Raw genomic sequence first — 21,275 nt, 5'->3', positions numbered from 1 at the left:
TGGGCTAATAATTAAGACAGAGCTAGCAGATAAGAAACAAGTAACCAGGCCAACAGAATTATATCTAATACAGAGTCTCAGTGTATTATTTGGGGCTGGCACGGCGGCGGGACAAGACCAGAGGTGGCAGGAGGAAAAACCATACTCCTTACAGGGTGGAGACAGCTGTTTGGGCCAGTGTTTGGCTGAATCTCCCCTGTGTAGAGGTACTTGGCATTGCTGTTGGACCTGTGTGGGCTAGTTTCCCTAGGCAGATATGACCTAGGGGACCATGTCCTCACCCTGAAGGCTCTCCTCCCAGAGAGAGTATTTATCTATCTACAGCAGCCTGCCCCTCCCCCCTCCCCCGACACCCACAGAGTCCCTGTTACCTTTTCTGCCAAGGTCAGGACTGTCCTTGCTTGAATGACAACCACTTGTTCCTCATTGGTCAGATTCTGTGTGCAAAAGCAGAACACAGAGTCAGAGATAGGTGTGGGTGAGTGGGGGTGGTGAGTGGACATGGAGTTGGGGTTGTAGCTAAAAGGTACTTTCACTCAATCATCCTTCTGCACGTCTGATGTCCTTTACCCCCACCTTGTCCACTCTGCGGTGCTATCCACATCACCTTCTCACTGTCAGAATACCAAGTCTCAACAAACCAGCCAGGGCAGCTTAACCAGCAGGCAAACCTAAACCATGTCTTGGAGACAAGTATTTCTGTCCTGTCCTGTCCTAGTCTTCCCTTAAGGCCAGCATTATGCATATGCAGCCATGGTGAAGATCCAGTATCCTTGGCTGTGAAATGACCCCAGGTGTGTGGGAACTGGTTTGTTTTCGACTAGTTCTGCATTCACGTTCCCCCCCCCCAAAGGGCCTCCAGGTCTTTCTGAGCAGGATTTGTCTGGCTTTGGGGACAAATGGGACCCTTGTCTGGATGTGGCCAGCCACACACTCAGAATAAGGCTGTCATCTACATTGGATCTGGCTGCCCAGTTCCCATGTGAGATGCATCAAGAGGAGCAGGAGGTGTGGCTAGCTAAGCCTGGAATGGGGGAGCCCCATTTACCCCTAGAACTTCCAGGATACTAGGTCTTCCCTCCTAGAAGGTGAGCTCCCTAAAGGCAGGTACCTCCTTCTTTCCCTCAACCTCCAAGTCAGAATGAGGGTCCTCGCAGGTGTCTGCTCTGGCAGGCAGGGATGCAGAGGGCTGCACTGCCTGGGATGGGTACAATGGGAGCCTCGTCTACCAGTGCTGGCCTTCAGTGTTCTTTATCCCTCCACCCTACTCCTCTCCCACCCATGATTTCTTCTTGTATCTACCGCTCCCATTCTTCCTTGCTTCTCCTCATCCCTCCTACTCTTCTTCATTCCTCCTGTTTGGAAGCCTCAGAGGCTTCTAGAAGCTCCTTCCCCCTAAGGGCAGAGCTGTGTGGTCATAGCTTTGTCTGCTGGGTGGGATGATGAACACTAGGGAGGTTGAACAAAGTAGCTTCAAGGTGACTGAAGGGATCTACTTGGATGTATCAAAGCAAGTTGAAGTGCTCTTGGGGGCATTTTTTTTTAATATGCAATCTGACCCTCTGAGCCCGGGAGGTCCTGCCCTCTACTCCAGGTGACAGTGAGGTGACTGCAGCAGCTTGAGCTGCACCACCTGCAATGAAGGATGGGCTTCTGTCTGTCTGTTCCTGGTATCCCGGCTCCTAGGAACCTGAGGCAGGTAGGAAATGCACATGTCTGGTAACAGCAGCCATGGCACTCATGTACCCCAACTATGAATGTGACAGTCACTTGGTTCCTCACCAGCAGGGCCACTGACTGCTTCCAGATAGAATTCACAAGCTCAGGCTTTTTGCAGTAAATTATTAGACTGTGACAAGTAGTTGGAACTTGGCTCATTGTCAGGAAATACCAGGGTCTCCTACATGTAAGACCTGTCTATATTCCCTCCAATTGTCATCTTTCTCTGCCCTTGTGGTCTGTGAAAGTGACCACAGAGGCTATATGATGACCCTAGGGAAATCAAGCTACATACAGATACTTTTAAGTGAGGAGCTATTGTGTTAGGAATCCAGACACAGACCTGGTTGGAGCCATCGCCAAAACTGCCATTAAATCAGCTCCGTAAACTGAGCCATCAATTTCTCTAGCTGTAAACCAGAAGTTAGAATCCATGACATAACTTGCACCTATGGCTAGACCTCAGGGCACAATGCATCATGACTATCCCTGCTATTGAATGGGACTTCACCATCTTTGCTATAAAGGAACCATCAAGAGTGGTTAAGTGGTGGACATAGCCATCTGGGAACTCCCTGAAGGTGCTTCTCCCTGCTCTGTTCCTCACAGCGTCCCAGGAAATGAGAGGATAAAGAGAAGGCTCCTGTCAGTACCAAAGCTGACACAGTGGAGGTGGTGGGAGAGATCAACAAGTATGTAATAATGCATGGAGAATAGATAGGTAAGTGATTGCAGGACGGGTGAATGGAGGGAAGAAGGAAGAAGGTATAGGGGAATATGGAAGGAGGACTGATGGAGGATGGATGAATGGAATTAAGATAATGGATGGATGGGTGGGTGGGTGAATGGATGGGTGGGTGGGTGGGTGGATGGATGGATGGATAAATGGTAAACAGGATAGAGGGACGCGTGGGGATGATTAAAGGTAGATGGGTGGTAGATATGGTAGACAGAAGATGGATGAAAGGACAGATTGATGGACAAGGAACTGGTGAGTGGATGACAGAAATAGGGTGACCAGAGAGAAGATGTATGTATGTATGTATGTATGTATGTATGTGTGTAGGGTGGACAGAGGGTAGAATGGTGGCCTGAAGGAAATCTAGGAGGTATAGTGGAGGGTTGCATTGACTCTGTCCACTTGATAATTAGTAGTCTTTGGAGGAGTTTGCTGCAGAAATAGGCACTTTCCTCCCTATGTAATTTGGAGACTACCTATTGACTCTGCTTCTACCCCAAAATCAAAGAACTGAGAATCCCAATGAATCAGGATTGCTGAAGAGCAACACTCCCCCAGACCAACACTGTGGTCATAGAAGAGCTATGATCCAAAGAGGGTCTAGAAACTAGGTACACATGACTAGGCAGCAAGAACTGGGAGACTAGGCCCCAAGGGTATAGCCACAATGAGCCAAGAGCAGGCTTTTCCCAAACTCAGGAGTCATCTAAGCAGGCTCTTCACCTCAGGAGAGGGTTTGGTCAAGGGAGCCTATGATGGGGCTGGGGTGGGCTTACGGGGCCCCTGGGCCTGAGGGCTGGGCTGGGGTGGTCAGCGTGAAGAGGCATGCACAAGTCAGGAGAGCAACATACACTTACGGCGTTATCCCCCAGGATATCCAGCTTCTTCATCAGCTCTGTGACCAGGATGTCCTAGGAGGCAGACAGAGGGACAGAGTGAGATGTGAGTGACAGCTTGGTGGGCCATGCAAGGTGATGGAGGGAGGGGGAGTCTTACCGTTACACCTTCCGCTTCACAATATACCTGCAGGGGGCTCTTCCCATCTACAAAAGGCGTATGGTGGAAGTTGATGGCAGGTGACTTCCTCTCCCTCTCCTGAGACAAAGAGAAGACAGTTGGTCATGGCAAGAGTGGAGCTGTTCTCACCCTATCTCCTCTCTCCCTGGTGCTCTGAGTTGGTGCCAGGGCAACACCGAGTAAGACCACCCACTGGAGGCTCAAGGTGATGTTTCCCAAAACCAGCTCTAGGGGAGCCCTTGAGAAGAAACCTCCATGGACTTGCCCAGAAGATTGTCTCTGTGTGCTTGCTGCCCCAGGTGGCAGGATGCTGGCTCTACAGAGCCCTGGTCACATGGCCTACTGGGACCCATCCCAGGGTTCACTTGGTCTTTCAGCCTGAGTCCCAGAGGCTGTGAAGAAGCTTAGAGGACAGACCTCAGGTAGAGTCACCCATGGAACAGACAAATGAGTGCCAGAGGAGACCACTGATGGGGTCCACAGTCCTTATACAGAGGATGCACACAGAAGCCCAGAATTCATGGAGGACAGCCAGGCAGCTTCATGGCCCTCCAGTACCCAGGGAGGTGGACAGGATGATTCCTAGTAGAAGGTCCATCTGGACTCAATGTCCAACAGGCTTTCTGCCCACGGGACTGAGGTGGAGGACTCAGGGCTGTGTGGGAATGCCCATCAGGGACACACCTATGTAATAACTTCCTCTAGCCTTAGTGAGCAACACTACCCACCTGTCCTCACAGTGAAAGTTGGCACAGTGGCATGAACCCCCCACCCCAGTCTGACCTCCCAAGGATCTTTGCCTCTCCTCCTTTGTAGGTCACAGCAGAGGGCATAGGCCAGGGACAGCAGGGTGAAATTGAAGGGCATCTGACCATTGTATGGTACCTCTCCATCTAGGGCCTTGAATATCTGCTGGGCTGCACCAGGGCCTGGGCAATGTCCCTGTAACTGGTCACCTCAGTGCAGCTGCAGTCACAGTGCTTTGCTAATGTCACAGGTCTGGAAGGAGCCCTGAGCATTCTGCTTGTTTTCCTTTCCCTTTACAATGCCCATTTCTTGCTTGCCACTCCTCACCCCTACCCCAAGTGCCCCATTCTTCTTGGGAGGTAAACAGTGGCCCCACTTGGCCTCTTTTCTTTCCCACGTAGCCTTTGGGATTTTATTCATCACAAGAGCTGAGAGGTTTGAGAAGAGGATCCCAGATTACGGCCCTATGGTCCAGCAGCTTGTGTGCCCCGCTCCCAAGTCTACCCTACCTCAAGCTCCAGGATCCTGAATTCCAACAGCTCATTCTGGTCCTTTGCATCCTGGACCTCGTGCTTCAGCCGGGCCTCCTCTGTCTCCATTTGTTTTATCTGAAGAATAGAAAGTGGGTGAGCCGAGAAAGCATCTGATTCTTTCAGGGATGGCAGACCAGCTTTTTAGACAGCTGCTTGTTTCTGTGGGAACAGGGCCACTTTCCCAGTATGACGGGGCTGCCCAGAGAACTGCTCCACAAACACAGAAAAGGAAGGAAGCTATTGAGGACAAGTTGTCCCCTCTGCAATTCTGGGAGCTCAGGCTGGTCCATGGCCCAGGGAGGAATGAATGGGTGTGTGGTTGCCTGGCAACATTCCAGATTTGATGTGGATAATTCAGGTGTTTAGATAGCACCAATAATGAGTGGACTTGATGTAGGTTCTGTCTTCCTGTGTCCTGTGAACACACAAGGGCTGGTGTGTAGTTCAGTGTTAAGTGGAAGGGCACATGCCTAGCATGTGCAAGGCTCTGGGTTTGACCACTGGCATCACAGAACAACACCAAAACCAAAGACTAACACACACCACTCAGGGTTCACACCCTCAGTTGCTCCGCGAAGACGGGATGTCCACCGTGGAGGAGGCAGCTATAGCCATCTCTCCCAGCACTGAACTTGGAGACCCATAAGCCAGTTCTACTATTCAGGAGACCGGCAAGGTAGATATCCTGTAAGTGAGCCAATTCAGTCTGCTCTAGACCCTTCCATGGTGCTAGCTCTTGCCCTGAGTATTTAGCAGCTTTGAAGCACCTGTAGGGCCAGGTTGCCACTTTGTATCATCAAATCCAGAAGGCAGCATAGGTGTACATGTGTGTTGATGTATGTTCTCATACCTGTGTGTGATATGAACATCTACACATGTGCATGTGGATGTCAGACGTTGACATGGAGCATCTCCTTCAACCTTTCTCCACTTGTTTTTTTTTTTTTTTTTTTTTTTTTGAAACAGAACTTTAAATTTGGAATTCACTAATTCAGCCGGCCAGCAAGCCCCAGAGTCCCTCCCAGTGCTGAGACTATAGACACACGCTGCTCCACCCAGCTTTGCATGAGTGCCAGGATCTGAACTCAGGTCCTCAAGCCTGCTCAGCAAGCTCTTTCCTGTCTGTCTTCTCTTCAGCTTCCTGGAGAGCACAGATTTTTAAAGTGGGTATGTGCATCTGAGTGTGCTCACAGGTGTTAAGTGTGGGGGTACACGAGTATTAGTGTGTACCGCAAAAAGAAGTCTCCTGTCTAGGCCCACCTTGGGGAAGATGTGTTGGCACCAGGAAACTGCTAAGATTAGTGTGGCTCTTCACCCATGTTTTCTGACCTGTTTTAATTAGATAAAATATGACAACCAATAAAACCACAGCCAGGGAAATGGAGTTGAGGTTTTGTTCTTGTTGTTGTTTATTTTTTGTTTTTGAGTGTTCTGTTAGCATAGACAACCAAGAGAGCCCATAGCTGAAGATATTATGAGGCACTGCCCTACTCAAGCTGCACAGTTGGGAACAAAGTCCAGCCTCACCTGGGGACTCTCGAGGAGGCTCTACTCTGAGGACATTCAGTCTCATGGTGGACATTGCTAGAAGATCCTTGGCCCACATGGCTTCTGACCAGATTGGTTCCAGTGATTTCTCCAGCCATTCTTACCCATAATCACAGCAGTTACTACAATGACTGCAGACACAGCTCCTATGAACCTGAAAGAAGCAGCCCTTGTCTCCTCTTCCAGGAAGTGGGCTGTCTTGGGCTGCTACAGGGTGAACCACAGAAAGGCCTGGAACTCATGCCGAGTCTACTACCAGCCTACAAAGTCTACCGCATACTCACTCTGTAAGCACAAAGGCATCTTGCCAGATGCATGTACAGCTGGGAGATAGGGCATACCTTTTCTACAAGCTCTTGATTTCTTCGATACAACGCTTGCTTCTCCTCAATCCATTTCATATCCTTGAAAATGGAATTAAAATGCAGACATGAATACCCTGCAGGAGAATACTATAGGTATGTGCTCACCCCCTCCATCCTTATTGAATAGGAAACTTGGAAACTACTGAGGGCCATGCCTCTCCCAGGACCCCTTAGTTCAGGTAAAGGATATGAACCCCAGAGGAACTCACCTGCCCCTGCTCAGCCAGTGCCTTTTCCAGGTCCTCCACCCGGGTCTGTGCTCTCTGCATTTCTGCTTGCAGCTGCTCACGGGTCTGTAAGAAAGGAGGAAGAATACATCAAATTTTCTCTAACAGCAGACAGACAGACTCAGAGATACAGGCTGTAGAGCACTCTGCCTCAGTCCAGTTAATTGGTAAGTAGTTGTGCTGTGTTTCCAAGTCCCTAATTTGCAGAATTGCCTCTTGCCCTGCAGGGTGAATAGGGAGAGTGTGGGCTACCAGGACCAAGACCTCACAGCTTTCTGCTCAGGAGAGCCCCATCGCTTGAGGAAGCAGCCTGTCTCCCTACTTACTGTACCAGCCACAGTTCTAAGGTAGGTGTCCCCTGGAAAGCCGTGAGGAGAATCCCCTTTCCCGTGTCCTTCTCTGAGTCTTAGTGCTCTCACTGCCTCCAATAGTCAGCAGGGAGCACTCCCTCTCAAGCCTTGCTGGTCAGGGTTGCCTGGATACTGCTGACTGATGGAACATGTCCAGAGAAGCAGACAGGAGGAGCTTTGCAGCTCCCATCGACAAACCTCGGCTCCCACACTGTCCTTAGCCTATCCCCGTGCCTTCAGAGGCTGTAAAGGTGGCATTATCTTACAGTATGAAGGTCCTGTGTATCCTGGCTATAGCCTTTAGCAGAGACAGGGATCCTCACCCATATCTGTATGGCCACCATCCATGCCAGTTCCACCCTAGCTCAAACTGACCCAGCCTCACGTTCCATAACCCTGGCTTTTAAAGGTTCTAGTGCTAAGACCCAAGACCCAGTGACTGTGGGATACAATGAGCTTAGCTCAAAAGTTTAAGCAAGTTGAGTGTCCCTGTAGAGCCTGGGAACAAGCAGGGAGGTGCTGAGTGGGAGCTGGAACATCGCAGAGTAGAAGTCATTTAGACCTTAACTTCTCGCTCTGCATCCAGGGTCCCTCCGACTTGTTCCTGCAGCAAGGCATAGGCTCGCTGCAATGCCTGGTATTCCATGGTCAGCTGCCGAAACCTCAGCTCCGTCTCTTCCTTGGCCATACCCTAGAGAAGCACATAGGCACCACACGGGTACCGCATGTGCAAAGAGAGATATAGCATTAACCTGGGCCCCACATAGCAGCACCCCCAAATAGCTGGGCTCCACTCTTCCCAATGAGGTACAGTGACTAGTCTTTCTAAGAAGTGTGCTGGAGGGACTCTGCAGCTTGTAGAGAGGGATACTACTTGGGAAGTTTAGAGGGAAGTTTTCCTGGGAGGTGACCCTTGGCTCCTGGGGTGGGTGGCTGAACTGGCCATGAAGAAGCCAAGATAAGCCTCATTGGTTGGTAGCCAGTGACCAGGGGCTCAGTTGGAACTCCTATTTGCCCTGACCCTGAGGCCTCTTTATGACGTAAGATGCTTCCCCACAGCTCCAGTGGCAGAAACGTGTCATGAGAAATACACTGAGCTTTGGGAAAAGAGTACAGGGTCATAGGAAGTACAGCTCCCCCACCCCCACCCCACCCTAATGCCTGTGTCAGGATGGGTTACCTCAGGCTCACCAATAGAATCACCCCTGGACGTGTGCTTCTAGCTGCACTGTCACCTGCTGCCACAGCTAGAGAGCAGATGCAAGTGGGTCTGCTGTCACCTTGGAGCCCTGGGGGCCCTCAGTTTGGAGAGTAGGCCATTATCTAGAAGTGATTGAAGCCATCTTCCCTCCCCATCCCCCGCTTGTTCCCTAAGGCTGATAGTAATGTATATGTTATGATAGCTTAGATTTCTAATCACGTCCAAAGCCTTTGAGCCACACTCCAGCATCTACCAGGGCAGGCCATCCATAATAACCTGTCCACTGGGCCCCTTCAAGGCTGCGAACCACACTTCCTGCCAGAGGGGTTGGCCATGCTAGAGCAGCCCCCACAAGGACACATCCTAATTTTCAGACCTGGGAGCCGAGATGGTTGCTGGACTTGAGGTGGCCATCACTCTGGCAGGAGAGGCTAGCCAGACAGGACACGTGGCCTGTTTTTATACACTAAGAACACTGATGTACCCTGAAATGGTGCTGGCCTCTTGCTTAGAGGTTCAAACTTTTCTGGGAAGCCTTTGAAGAGAGTGGAGAGCCCTCTGAAACCCCATAGAGGGTTCTAGCTGCATGGAGGGAGGCAAGGAGTGGCCTTCAGTAGCCACACACCCAAGCAATATAAATGATGTTCCTTACTGTGCAAATAGAGGACTGGCAGGGGCAAGCCTGAAGATCCAAAGGGAGCAGCATTCATGTAAGACCTCCACCCTATCCCTTGCCCAGCCTGACTCAGTGCCTCACCAACCCCCAAGGGCTAGCTAGTCAAACAACTCTGTGGGAGAGCCAAATTACCTCTTCCAGGTCATCTTCCGGGGTGCATGGGGTCTGGTCTGTCCTGTCAGTTTGATAAGAAATGGAGGAGCCATCGGATTCCAAGGAAGCTTCTTCATCATATCCGAAGAAGGTCTCCACAACAACTGGCTTCTGACCCAAATGCAATGCATTAGTGCAACCCAAGCCAGGTGGGTCTGGCAGCCCTAGGCCAGCTCTGCTTCCTCTTCCTGTTGCTCATGTGTGGGGTCATAGCTAAACAGCTGTCCCCCCACTGGGCAGCCCTAATACCATTCACCCCCTTCTATGTTTGCTGTTGTCCTTTAAGAAGGCCAGGGCTAGTCTCCCATGTGCCAAGACGGTGGTCTGGGCATTATTAACCAGTTTGGTTGTCCTGGAGGAAGGATGATGGAGGGTACATGGGGAAGTGGCCCTGGATAAGTGGTTCCTGGACCGGATCTTTGTGCCTCCTGAACTCATTCATGCAGGGTGGACAGTGAGTTCCAAGATACTGTGCATTCACTCTGCAGCCACAGGACTCTGTTGTATCTGTCCTTGACAGATTGGACTAGAAGCCAAGCAAAGCCAAATCCTCTACCAGCTAGTTTGAGAAGTTCTTCCTTCAAAATCCTTAGCTTTGCTCATCCAGGTTTTAGGAGTATTACAAGTTCCAGGAAGCTCTCATCTTCTTTTGGCCACAGTCAGGGTCTCCTTCCTCAACTGATTCTGAACTAGTGGTTGGCCATTGTGAACTTGTGTCTCTTCCAGAACCTTCAAGGAAAGCTTGAACCTGGGACTAGGAATACCATGTGCCCTCACAGCCTACATTTTCTAGCCCCTTTCCTCATGTCCCTTCCTAGGTACCCACATCTTACATCTTCCTCCTGCCTAGCAGTGTTTTGGGCTTTTCTCCAGTGAGCTGACCGCTGCCCTGCCTTTCTAGTTGAATGACCCCCCCCCCGACACTTGCTTAGGGGAATCCTGTCCTTTCAGAAGGAATTCCCTGCACCCCAACTGTTTTTCTGCACCCCAGTCTCTACCAGGCTTCTCCATAGAAACAGAGAAAACAGGTAAGCCAAATAAACACGAACTTGAAGCAATTTCATCAAACCTCAGTCCCCCTGATCTCTGATTATTAAGCATAAACCGCACAGGTGGGCTGGGCTCCTCCTGTCACGTCATTGCCCTTTCTCTGAAGGCCTTCACTCTTACACACACCACCTCCCTCTTGGCTTCAACTCCTGCTGCCCCATGCTGCCCGTGCTGCGAGAGTGTCTATGCTGTAGACCCGCCAGCCCCTTGTGTTCCAGCTCTTCACTGGCCAGTGCCCACCACACACTGGTGCCTGCTGCCTGGCCCCAGGCTTCCTATCCTCTAGGCCTTTGGATTCTGACCCCCCCCTCCTCTTGAACACTGAGGCGACAGTGGGGATATGTTGGTGGAACAGGTCCTGGGTGTGTCCAATGCCCTGGCTGCTGAACTCAGCTGGCTGGGTGCACACTGACCACTGACCTTGTGAACTCACCAAACGTCAACTCTCAGAAAAAGTCTCACTGCTTCTCTTCACAACTGTGAGACCCTCTGTCTACTCTCAATCAGAGTTTCTTCCTCACATTTCCCCTGAATAATAGACTTAACACCACCATGGGTTTGCATGGTAAAGACATCCAGGGCCTCTCTATAATCCGATGAGTCCTATCAGTGCTGTCTGTAGATGGGGAGAGGGACTGGGGAGGAACTGGAGTGGGGAGTAGGGGGGTTGATATGATCAAAATACATTGTATAAATTATAAAATTCTCAAAAGATTGGATGAAAATTCTAAAACAAACCAGGACTACAAGCAAAACAAAACAAAAACCCTGTAACACAGTCCCAACTATGACCCTGCAACCTCAGATAAACAGGGTCCTTCTCTCCAAGCGAGGTTGGCCTGATCTTAGTTGACAAAATTTAAGATGATAAACAGTGGATTTGCTTTGAGTCCTACATGGGTTATTTCAGAGTGACACTTTTTAATAAAATTTTCTCTTTATGTGCAAAGGAGGAAATTCATCCCTCTTAGACAGGTTTTGGAAGCTTGCACTTTATGCCCGAGCCCTCCCCTTCTTTTACCTTGGGGAGTTTTGCCATTTTCTTTCTTTGTTTCCGATACCGCAACAGCTTATCACGCTCCTGCAAAGCCAGTTGGAAAGTTCTGGTTAGTAGCAGATCGGCTGCCTGGCAAGGTGCACAGGCATAGGTTTGCACCACATTTTGTAGAAGGTGTTCTTGGGCATGAAGGCTTCTTAAGGAGATTGTACACACTAGCAATCCTCTGTCAGCATGAGGCAAGCAAGCCCCCATGTAGGTGGGCCTTGGGCTTGTGGGAAACTGGACATTCAAGGAGGTTAGGTGCTCCGGGTCCTTTCGCTCTGTGGAAAGGGGACCTTGCTTATGGAGAAACAGTTCCTGAGACCCTGTATAGGCCAGTGTCTGCTTCACTGCTGGGAAGCTACCCTGAGCGTTTGTGATTTCGCTGTCATGAGGGTGACAAGAGCCAGCCAACATAGCTTTCATGTTAGTTGGGAGAAACTGATAGGGGTGGCAAAGGTGGCCTCTTGGTTCAGGTCTTTGGGGAGTAAACAGAAAAATCATTACAGCTGGTGCTGTGTCACCTGGGGCAGCTGTTCCTATACACCCAAGAACTGGTGCCACTACATCTTTGGTCAGGGAATACTAAGTCTCATTCAAGAAGTCACAGCTGTTCTGTCTAGACTATAAGGGGCCATGGGCACAGAATGGGTTCACAGAGTCACTAGGGGCAGGGGGATCATGCAGCAAGTAGGGCGGTGCCCGCCAGTACTTACCAACACACTCTTCACATAGCCTGCTGTCTCCAGGGTCTAGGGGAAGAAAATACCATGTCACAGAGTTGACAGGGAAGACCTTGCTCTCCAGAGGTCAGAGAGAATGGCTCCCAGAATTTCTAAATTCTAACCTCAGAGTCACATAGCTGGTACAGGCCTAAGGGCCATGCACTCACTTCCCAGAGGGAGTGCCTAATACTCCTTCCTCTCTTCTGAGGACTCCCAGCACCTTCTAGAATACCAGAAGTCTTTGTTCACAGTGGGTATCCTGTTACTCACTCTGAGCAGGAGAAAGAGGCCTTTCAGAAATTGCCATGATAGGTATCTGTAAGCACCCAGGATCCCAATCTTTTCCCATTGCTCCCGTCCATTATTATTGTTGAGATTGAGAGAGGAAGGAACTCAGGCCCCCAGCAGGGTCAGCAAAGGCCATCCCAGTGGCCACCCACAGTCTGGGGAGTCAGGGGATGGAGAAAGAAGTCTATGCCACTGTCCTGCTGCCACCTTCCAAAGGACACAGAGGCAGCTCATTTTGAAATTTGAAATCGCCTCAGCCAGGTGTTGGTGGTGTATGCCTTTAGTCCCAGCACTCGGGAGACAGAGGCAGGTGAATCTCTGTGAGTTCAAGGCCAGCCTGGTCTACAAAGCTAGTTCCAGGACAGGCTCCAAAGCAATACAAAGAAACCCTGTCTCAAAAACAAAAAAACAAAACAAAAAAAAACCAAACAAACAAACAAAAAAAAAAAAAAAAAAAAAAAAAAAGAAAGAAAGAAAGAAAGGAAGGAAATAAATAAATAGTCTCATCATGGACTCAACCAGGATTCCAATAGGAAGCAGAGGGTACTCTTAAGATAGGGTGGAGAGTTTCATGAAGCACTATTTACAAACCCATGCTGGGATGTGGAGGCTGGCACAAGGACAGAGAAGTGGGGCCAGCATGGTAGCCCTCAAAAAGTGTCCACAGCCCTATCCACCAAACCTGTGAATGGAACCTGATTTCCAAATAGTGTATTTGAAGGTGTAATTAAGTAAAGATCTATACTAGATCTGAGTCATAAACCCCAGTGGCAAGGTTCCTACAAGAAACAGAAGAGGAGGAGGCCACGGTGGTATCGAGTGGAAAGATAAGACCACAGCTGAGAACACTGGAGTCCACAGAGCTGCTCAGGGGAAGGAGTGACCCCAGGCAGAGTGTGTGCATGGAGTACAGCCATCCATCCACTCTTTGATTTTGAACTTGTATCCTTGGCCTCCAAAACTCACAGTAAATAGATGGCATGTTCTTAAGCTTTCTGGCTACAGTAGTTTGTTATCAACGTGGGCAGCGCTGCTGGCCTTGGGCCTTGAGGCATGCAGTGTTAGGAGACTGGAGGCAGAGAGCTGTTTAAAGGTCACTTTAGGTAGTGACTATGAAGGAGGGGGCAGCTGAGGAGACCCCATCAATGCATCCCTGCTCTCCTTTGCCCCATTTCTACCCCAGAGAGATGAGGCAGAGAGCACAGAGAGTAGAGGTGTGCTGCAGATGGCTGTGTGTGGCATCAGAGGGCATGTGGGGGCTACGGGCTGAGGTGCAGACGGAGTGCATGGACACAGAGTCTATGCAGTGTACAGCCCCAGAGGGGCGCACGATGTCAGGGGCACACAGCTCCCTCCCATGGGTGCACAGGATAGCAGATGGACATGGCTCCAGAGGGCACATAGCAGCAGGGGAGTGTAGCAATGCTCACCTTAGAAAGCTCATCAATGAGGTTCTGCTGCTCCACAATCTGGAGCTTTAGGAAGTCGATCTCTCTCTCGTCTTGACTTTGATCCAGGTCGTTTAAGGAGCTGGGTCTCCGGATGATTCCAGCTCTCTGCCTCTGAAACACCAAGCATGGTGGGTAGAGTGATTGGCCTGCAAAGCAAGAAGGGAGGACCTCCCTACTGGCCTGAGTGACAGTTCAGGTTTCCTTGCTGTGGACAAGCACGGTTCTGCTTGGGCTTGGAGCAGCCTGTAGCAGGGCACCAGGGAAGCCAAGGCCTATATCTTGGTCATACATTAGGCCCCAGACAGCTTCCCAGATAGCCCAGACAAAGCACCTGAACTGTCTGAGGAGATGGACTATTATCTGAAAGGGCTAATGACATGACTCCTGTGACATCTATTGAGTCACTTTACTCTTGATCTAACTTTCCTCATGGCCTCTGGGACTTTCAGAGCATGAAGGAACAGGAGGACAGCAGTTTGGCATAATGGCAGAGGCAAGAGTGGAGTTTACCCTGGCATCTGGCTTGGTGCTCCTCAGCAGGCCTGGAGGTCCTGTCCCTCTTTGCACAGGACTCCTGGGGCTATAAGTGACTTGCACACCCTCTGGTGTTAAAGGAGGGCAGAGGAAACGAGGTGCTGCCTAGCTCTGCCCAGTAACTATTTCTGCAGACCTAGCAGGCACTCACCATCTCTATGTTCTCCTGGGTAACGAATTTCAGCTTGCTTTCTATACGCCGCAGAGTGTGGGACAAGTCCTCATTTTTCCGAGTAAGACGTTTGTTTTTATCCAGCAACGGCTTGTACTGACTTTCAGCTTCCCTCAACCGCTTTAACTGAAACAATATTTATTACATAATATGAGCTTTTATGTGATATAGAACTGACAGGTCTTTATACAATGACAACAAACTGACCAGTCAGGGAGCTCTGTGTCTTTTGGGGGAGGGCACGTGAATATACTCTGAGGATCCCCAACACACAGGTGTCAAATTAATTGTATAAAGTGGCATGGTGCTTGCATGGAGACTAGCACATTTCCAGTGTGCTGTACATTGTAGGGTTGTTTATAATAATCTATCTACAGAGTAAAAACAGTTATTTGATGGATAATATTGTTCAGGAAACAAAGCATAAAGAGAGAGACACTTATTGTGCAGGACTAATGGAAGTTTTTTAAATGGCTGGCTTCATGGACACACATGAAACCTATAAGTGTGGAGCCTGTCCATACATAACTGTAGATTCAGAATATGTAGGTGAGGAAACCTATGAATAAAAAAATCTATAGGTGCAGAATCTGTCTGTAGATGTGAGGCCTATAGATTCAGAATGTGTGGGTGCAGAACTTACAGGGACAGAGTGCAAAATGGAAAGTTTAGCTCAGGCTGCAGGGAGAGTCCTGCCGTTCCCTGCCCACTTCACACCCAGGTAAAACAGAGGCATCTCAGCTCAGCTGCAGATGGAGAGAAAGGTGAAGACCAGCAGGGTGGGGCCAGTGCTCCACTTAGCAGTAAGTGGGGGTGTGCTATGGCCCACCCCGTGTTTTCGTTATAGTTTTATAGTAGCACGACCAAGAAGCTTTGAGGAAAGGCTGTCCCTTGACACCATCACTCCTCATTTTCATAAGGAATTCTAGTATGGATACCTCCACCTCTCCCCAAACTGCAGTCCTAACCTATAGAATACAAAGCTCCCTACCAGTAACTCACCAGCTCGTTCCTCTCTTCAGACAGCAAGGCATTGCGGTCTTCCAGTTTACGGATGATAGCACTTAGCTCAGCGATTTTAAGTTGGAAGCGCCTGGCATCCTTTTCATCCAACTGCTGTTCCTAAAACAAAAGTCAACTGCAAATAACTGTTCCTAGATACAAACCTCCATGAACCCCAATCTAGCTGGAGAACAACACTCTTCTGCATTGTGACTGCCTTTGCTTCCCAGTGGCTGCTGGCAGGGCCCTCCTGGCAGAGGCCCTTGGCCTGGAGCTCATGCACTACACCCAGCAAGATGGGAAAGCAAAGATGTCGGCCATATGCAAATGTGGCGGGTCAGGGCGTGCAAGTGTGAGAGCCCAGTGTTGATGAAGACCAGATACATGCTTCCTTTGGGCTGCAGCCCAGCTATACCTTCCAGACAGGCCTGCCCTGCCAAGAAGCAAGTAACTCTTAAAAGATGACATTGCTTGTAGACTTTCTAGAGTTGTTTTCCCAAGAAGTAGGCTCCCTCAAATTGAGTTTCTAAAACTCACTTTTAGAACACGGGAACATTAAAAAATGAATGAAAATATTCTAATGCACATTTGGAATCTGGCACTATTGCAGTGGTCTGTACAGAACCAGGGCATGCCAGGTATTGGTTCTAACTCAGGAAAGCAATTTGTAATATGATCGTAAATGATATCCTCCAAAGTCAGTGGCCCAAGGTTGAATCAGCTCAAACTTCTGTCCCTGAATCAAAGAAAATGATGTCCAGAAGATACTGGACATGGCTCAAATTCCTCATTCAACAGGTGCAGGAGAGGCTGGGGGCCTAAGACTTAGAGGGTCTCCCAGGGTACTGCAGACCACCACAGAGAATCTGAATGAGGAGTGTGACGAATGAATATGCTTACAGTTATACAGTTGCTGACCCACAAGGTCACCAGCAGACTAAGAAGGAGCAGAAAGTGTCAAGGCCACATGAAAAGCAGGTGGGCAGTGACTGGTGATGTTAGTGCTAGCAACAATCACAAGAGGGGCCAGGCCAGAGACATAGGGGAGGGAGAGCTGGAGCCCGTGCACAGGGGGATGGGAGGGAAGGGAAGCAGTTCATGCTTGGAGAGGGTTCTCCCCACCAACCAAGGGCAGGCCATGACCTGCAAGTGACCTTTAGCAATCTGGGGCCCAGGAGGCAACAAGATCAGTGCTTCTATTGGGCTGATGAGGGAGGGAGACCGTGTATCAGCCCTCCTGGCCAGAGCCAGGTAAGTAGGGGCTGGCTGTTCAGTGTCTGGAGCAGGGGAGCTGGCTGGGTACAGGTTGTGGACTTCCCATGGAGCTGCTGCATTGAGTCAGACAGCTCCATGGTACTATGTGTCTACGACTCGGGGCTGGCTGAGACGAGACCTGGGGGTGCTTACAGGGCTTCCTGAGTGGTCTGAGGAGACGTCTCCTGCACCGCTTGCATGAGGGAGTTCCCGTCTGGGGCTGCCTGGGTGCCGCTCAGCCTCTTTGGCCTGGGAAAGCTGCTCATCTAGAGCCTCTTTCTGCAGCTGCAGTCTCTGGGCATGCCCGGCTTGAACCCCTAACTCTCTTTCCAGCACGAAGACTGCTCTGTCTTTAAATTTTATCTCCTCCATCTACAAGGAGAACAGAACACAATCACACCGCGCAGGCAGGGTACAGATCTGCAGTTACCATCGAAACAGGCAGAGTGGCATTAGGAGGAAAAAGTCCCGGGGATGGTAGCCCCACCAGAGAGTGTCTTGGGCTCTGGGACCGGAAGCAAAGGCAGACATTCTAGATGAGAGATGGGCACCCATGCTGCATAGTACCCCAGCCCTGGGTCATCCAAATCCAACTGGCTCACCCTGGGCTGGTCCCAGTGAGGAATCCCTTCTACAGGCCCCAGGCAACATGTATCCTTGCATTGCCAGTCAGGGTGACTCATCAAGAAGCCCCCATCCCTTGCTTGTGTGTCCATGGTAATGGGCATCACTGGGCAGGGTTCAAAGACCTGCAGTTCTTGCTTCCTTCAGTGTAATGGGCAAAGCAGAGATTCACCCTGACATATCTACACCTGCTACTAAGGGCACGGTGGACAAGATTCTTCTTTGGAATAGGTAGGAGGTGGACTTGGCTCTGAAGGATGGCCAAAAGCTGAACACTGCGCAGCCATGCATTTCCAGGTCACATATACTCCCTGTGAATCTTGTTGAAGACTAAGACTTTCAGGGGAGGGTAGGGACAGCTGGCCGAGCAGGCTCCAGAAGGCAACACCCACCGCATCTATCCTATCACAGCCCCTGGTCACTGCTGGGCTAGTGATGGCCCTCCTACCTTCCCCAAAAGGCAGTGTGTTTTGTGCTTGACCTAATTGTGGCATCAGGAAGCCCTTTGGGACATATATACTACCTGTATCCTGGGTCTCTTACTGGGGCTGCCCAAGCAGGTCCATGCTCTGCCTGAGGCTGACCCTGGATGGGGAGGGGAAAAGGGGACCTGGGTGCTGTAAGTATAACCAGCACTAGGTTTGTAACAGGGCAACATCGAGGGAAACAACTTAATTTCAAAGACAGCCGGTCTGTGCTGAAGGTAGCTGGAAACACAGACAGATATGTAACTAACCTTGGCCACAAATTCCAGGCAAGCCATGGGCAGAACAAGATAAAAATAAAGCCTTACTGGCTTAATTCCTGTTCAGTGGTGCATGCCATGGTGCTCAAAGGGCAACATGGACGATCAGGGAAGCAGAACGGCTGGGCTGGTAAACATAAAACCTTATGAAAGCAGCTAGGTTCTGAGGCTAGGCTCTCATCCAGCCATTCATTAATAGCCTCTGGGAATCAAAACAGAAGAAGAGCTCCTGTGTAAGCATGAAATGGCTGCCTGAGCATCTGGTTTGAGCAAAGGCAGCCCTGTCTTTGAGGTCAATAGGCACAGGGTACCCGTGTAGAAATTGGTGACAGGGTCTCCTAAGTCTGTGGTTTTCTCACTCAGTGGTGTTTTGTTTTGTTTTCAAGACAGGGTTTCTCTGTATTGTTTTGGAGCCTGTCCTGGAACTCACTCTGTAGACCAGGCTGGCCTCAAACTCAGAGAGATCCAACTGCCTCTGCTTCCTGAGTGCTGGGATTAAAAAGTGTGCACCACATGCCCAGCACTCACTCACTGTTTTAAACTGAACCTGTCTGATTTTTTTGTCTCCTAATCATGCTGGGATAGGTCGGCAAGCCTTCATGGGATGAGAGCATGCATCTGCAGTACGCCAGGCCCCATCCAGACTAGGGCGCTCTGCCTAGCAGGGTGGCTCCTCACTCATGGCAGCCACTACTGTATCCACTGAACCACAACGAACAAGATGGCCCAAGACACCCCAGCAAACCGCACAGGAATCCTGCCCACATGTATCTTGGTGCCCACAAATGTCACTCCCTTTCCGTGAAGGGTTGCTAACCAAGTATGACCTGTGTCATTACAGGCTGGAGGCTGGGGCTCCTAGGCCAATGATGCCCCTCCATCTTCCCTTCTGTAGTTTTTGGGTTCATAGGACAGGCTACCTTCTTTTGAGTCCACACCCATCCCCACATTTGGCAAGTAACCTTCCTGTGAGTCTAAACTAAGCGGTTTCTAGTGTATATCCTCACCACTAAGCCTGGGAAGTCCCAGTAAACCTGGAGGAACAGGTCATCTATGCTACTGTCTCTCCTAGATGCCTGTGGCAGTTTCCTGATACCACATACTGGCACATGTCCTCTCCTGAACCCGTTCACTCTGCAATCAGCATGTACAAATGAAACCACATGTCCTTGCCCCTGTGAAGGGAACACCCTTTTCAGATTGAGATTCAGGATCAGGCTGGAGCCTGCTGGTTACCACCAGGATTCATCCTGTGCTTTGCCACTGCTCCTAATTCTCAGTTATAGATGTTGTCTGGAAACCACAGAGGGGTTCCTGGGGACTGTTGAGTTTCCAGCAAAGGGTGTTCAGGAGGATGCTTGTTGAGGACTTACAGTGCTTCAGAGCCTGACTCAAAGAGCATGCTCCTTACAATGCTCCCCATCCCCCATGTGGTCTGCATCAGAACATCCTGGCCCATCAACAGGCAGATCCCCAACCTCAGGTACAGAGGTAGAGATTAGGGGCACCTCCCCTGTTCCTCTGCTGGCTGATATGGTAAATGTGATCTACCCCTCCTCTGATGTACTGAGAATCATTCCTCCATTATACCCCAAAATGGCCACCAGGCAAGCTTGCTGCTCAGGGCACACCTCTCAATGTGGTAGGTCCCCCACAGCTTTGGGAGCTTCCATCTGACTGGGTTCCTAAGACAGGCACTGCTGCCCAGTGCTTCTCAGTGACGACAGAGGGCGCTCACACCATCTGTCTTCTCCCAGTGACTCTCCCGGTTCTGCAGATGACCCCAAACAGATAAACATGGGTTCTGTACCAGCAAATGCTGCTGTTCAGCAGGGTGTGTGGGAGATGAGGAAGGGCAACGTGCTTTGTAGTGGGGTTCATTTCCCTAAAAGCTGGTCCTGGAAGGGCTTAGTCAGGTGGTGAGAACAGGGGAGAACCCTTGAGGGTTGAGGGTGGAAGAGAGATGGGAGAGAAAATGCTGACCAGATGGAGAGCCTGGTGGTGGCCCAGGTGCAGCCTAGACAGCAGAGGGTATGAGGGGTAAGCTAAGCTGGAGCTGAGGATGCTAGGATAACAATGCAGCCTCAAGTTATCCTCAGAGGCAGTCTGAGAGTAGGTATGCAATAACAAATAAGACATGCTAGGCTCTGCACATGCCCCACCCTCAGTGTTCCAGAGACAGGAGGATTTGTGGCATAGTGAAGAACTTGCCACACGTTACTGACAACTTGGATATGGACAGAATGTTCAGGTACCCACAATCTTGTGGCAGTTTTTCAACAGAATGACAATGGTGGATCCCACTAGACTCACCTAAAAGGTCCTTTGAAATGTTAGTTCCAGACAGGGAGGGGAAGTTGGCACTACACTTAGCCTTGCACAGTCAGCAACTCTGTGTGCTAAACAAGCACTCAGTACAGGAGTGGGATGCTGGAGTCAGGAAAGCATATGGGAGCCTTGGCCCAGCCTGTCCCTGGGGGGTCTCCCTCCCTGGAAACAGCTAACCTTGGTGAATGGGGTGGGCATTTGGCCAGAGGCTGCAGAATCCACACACTGCACCATAAGCAAAAACTTCAGGGTAATGAGGGTGAAACAGATCCACTCTAAACCCTAATCAGACCCAGAAGGAAACTCACTCTGCACAGCTATAACACTTCCCCCAGCATCCAGTATATGCCAAAATGGCAACACTTGTTGGAAGGCATGGAAGAGTTGTAGCCTTGGAGATAAATCAAATGTAAAGGTCAGGCCCAGAGATGAATGAGACATTAGAGTTAGCAGAACAGAATCTGAGAAAATAATTGTTAAAATGTTTTTCTTGGGGATGGAGAGATTGTTCAGTGGTTAAGAGTACTAGATGTTCTTCCAGAGGACCCCGGTTCAATTCCCAGCACTTGCATGGCAGCTCACAACTGTCTGTAACTCCAGTTCCAGGGCTTCTGATACCCTTACACAGGCATACATGCAGACAAAACACCAATGCACATAAAATAAAAATAAATTACATTTAAAAAAGAGTGGGTATAGTTAAGGTGTCTAATACATGTCAGTGGACAGAGAGGAAAGGTGAAGAAATATTTTCCTACATAATGGTGAAGAATTTCTCAAAGCCACTA

General features: G+C 50.0%; 1 protein-coding gene across 24 annotated transcripts in view; it reads right to left on the bottom strand.

The window, feature by feature from the left end:
* The window catches only part of Jakmip3 (Janus kinase and microtubule interacting protein 3), a 100,240-nt gene that overhangs the window by 6,663 nt on the left and 72,302 nt on the right, over positions 1-21,275 (bottom strand). For 3 of the 24 annotated variants that reach the window (XM_051193247.1, XM_051193246.1, XM_051193254.1), the window contains exons 4-17: positions 16,944-17,162; positions 15,537-15,656; positions 14,514-14,660; positions 13,808-13,939; positions 12,081-12,116; positions 11,347-11,406; positions 9,255-9,386; positions 7,808-7,936; positions 6,878-6,961; positions 6,645-6,707; positions 4,732-4,830; positions 3,455-3,553; positions 3,310-3,369; positions 372-437 (exon numbers count right to left, since the gene is read on the bottom strand). In XM_051193247.1, coding sequence (XP_051049204.1) covers positions 372-437; positions 3,310-3,369; positions 3,455-3,553; positions 4,732-4,830; positions 6,645-6,707; positions 6,878-6,961; positions 7,808-7,936; positions 9,255-9,386; positions 11,347-11,406; positions 12,081-12,116; positions 13,808-13,939; positions 14,514-14,660; positions 15,537-15,656; positions 16,944-17,162 — 1,446 coding nt within the window. The remainder of the gene's footprint in view (positions 1-371; positions 438-3,309; positions 3,370-3,454; positions 3,554-4,731; positions 4,831-6,644; positions 6,708-6,877; positions 6,962-7,807; positions 7,937-9,254; positions 9,387-11,346; positions 11,407-12,080; positions 12,117-13,807; positions 13,940-14,513; positions 14,661-15,536; positions 15,657-16,943; positions 17,163-21,275) is intronic. The other 21 variants (XM_051193249.1, XM_051193256.1, XM_051193248.1 and 18 more) reach the window with 14 other exon arrangements.

This window comes from Phodopus roborovskii, unplaced genomic scaffold (genome assembly GCF_943737965.1).
Source record: "Phodopus roborovskii unplaced genomic scaffold, PHOROB, whole genome shotgun sequence".
Taxonomy (NCBI): Eukaryota; Metazoa; Chordata; class Mammalia; order Rodentia; family Cricetidae; genus Phodopus; species Phodopus roborovskii.
The sequence above is the reverse complement of the archived record's forward strand: the minus strand, read 5'-3'. Positions and strand labels throughout refer to the sequence as shown.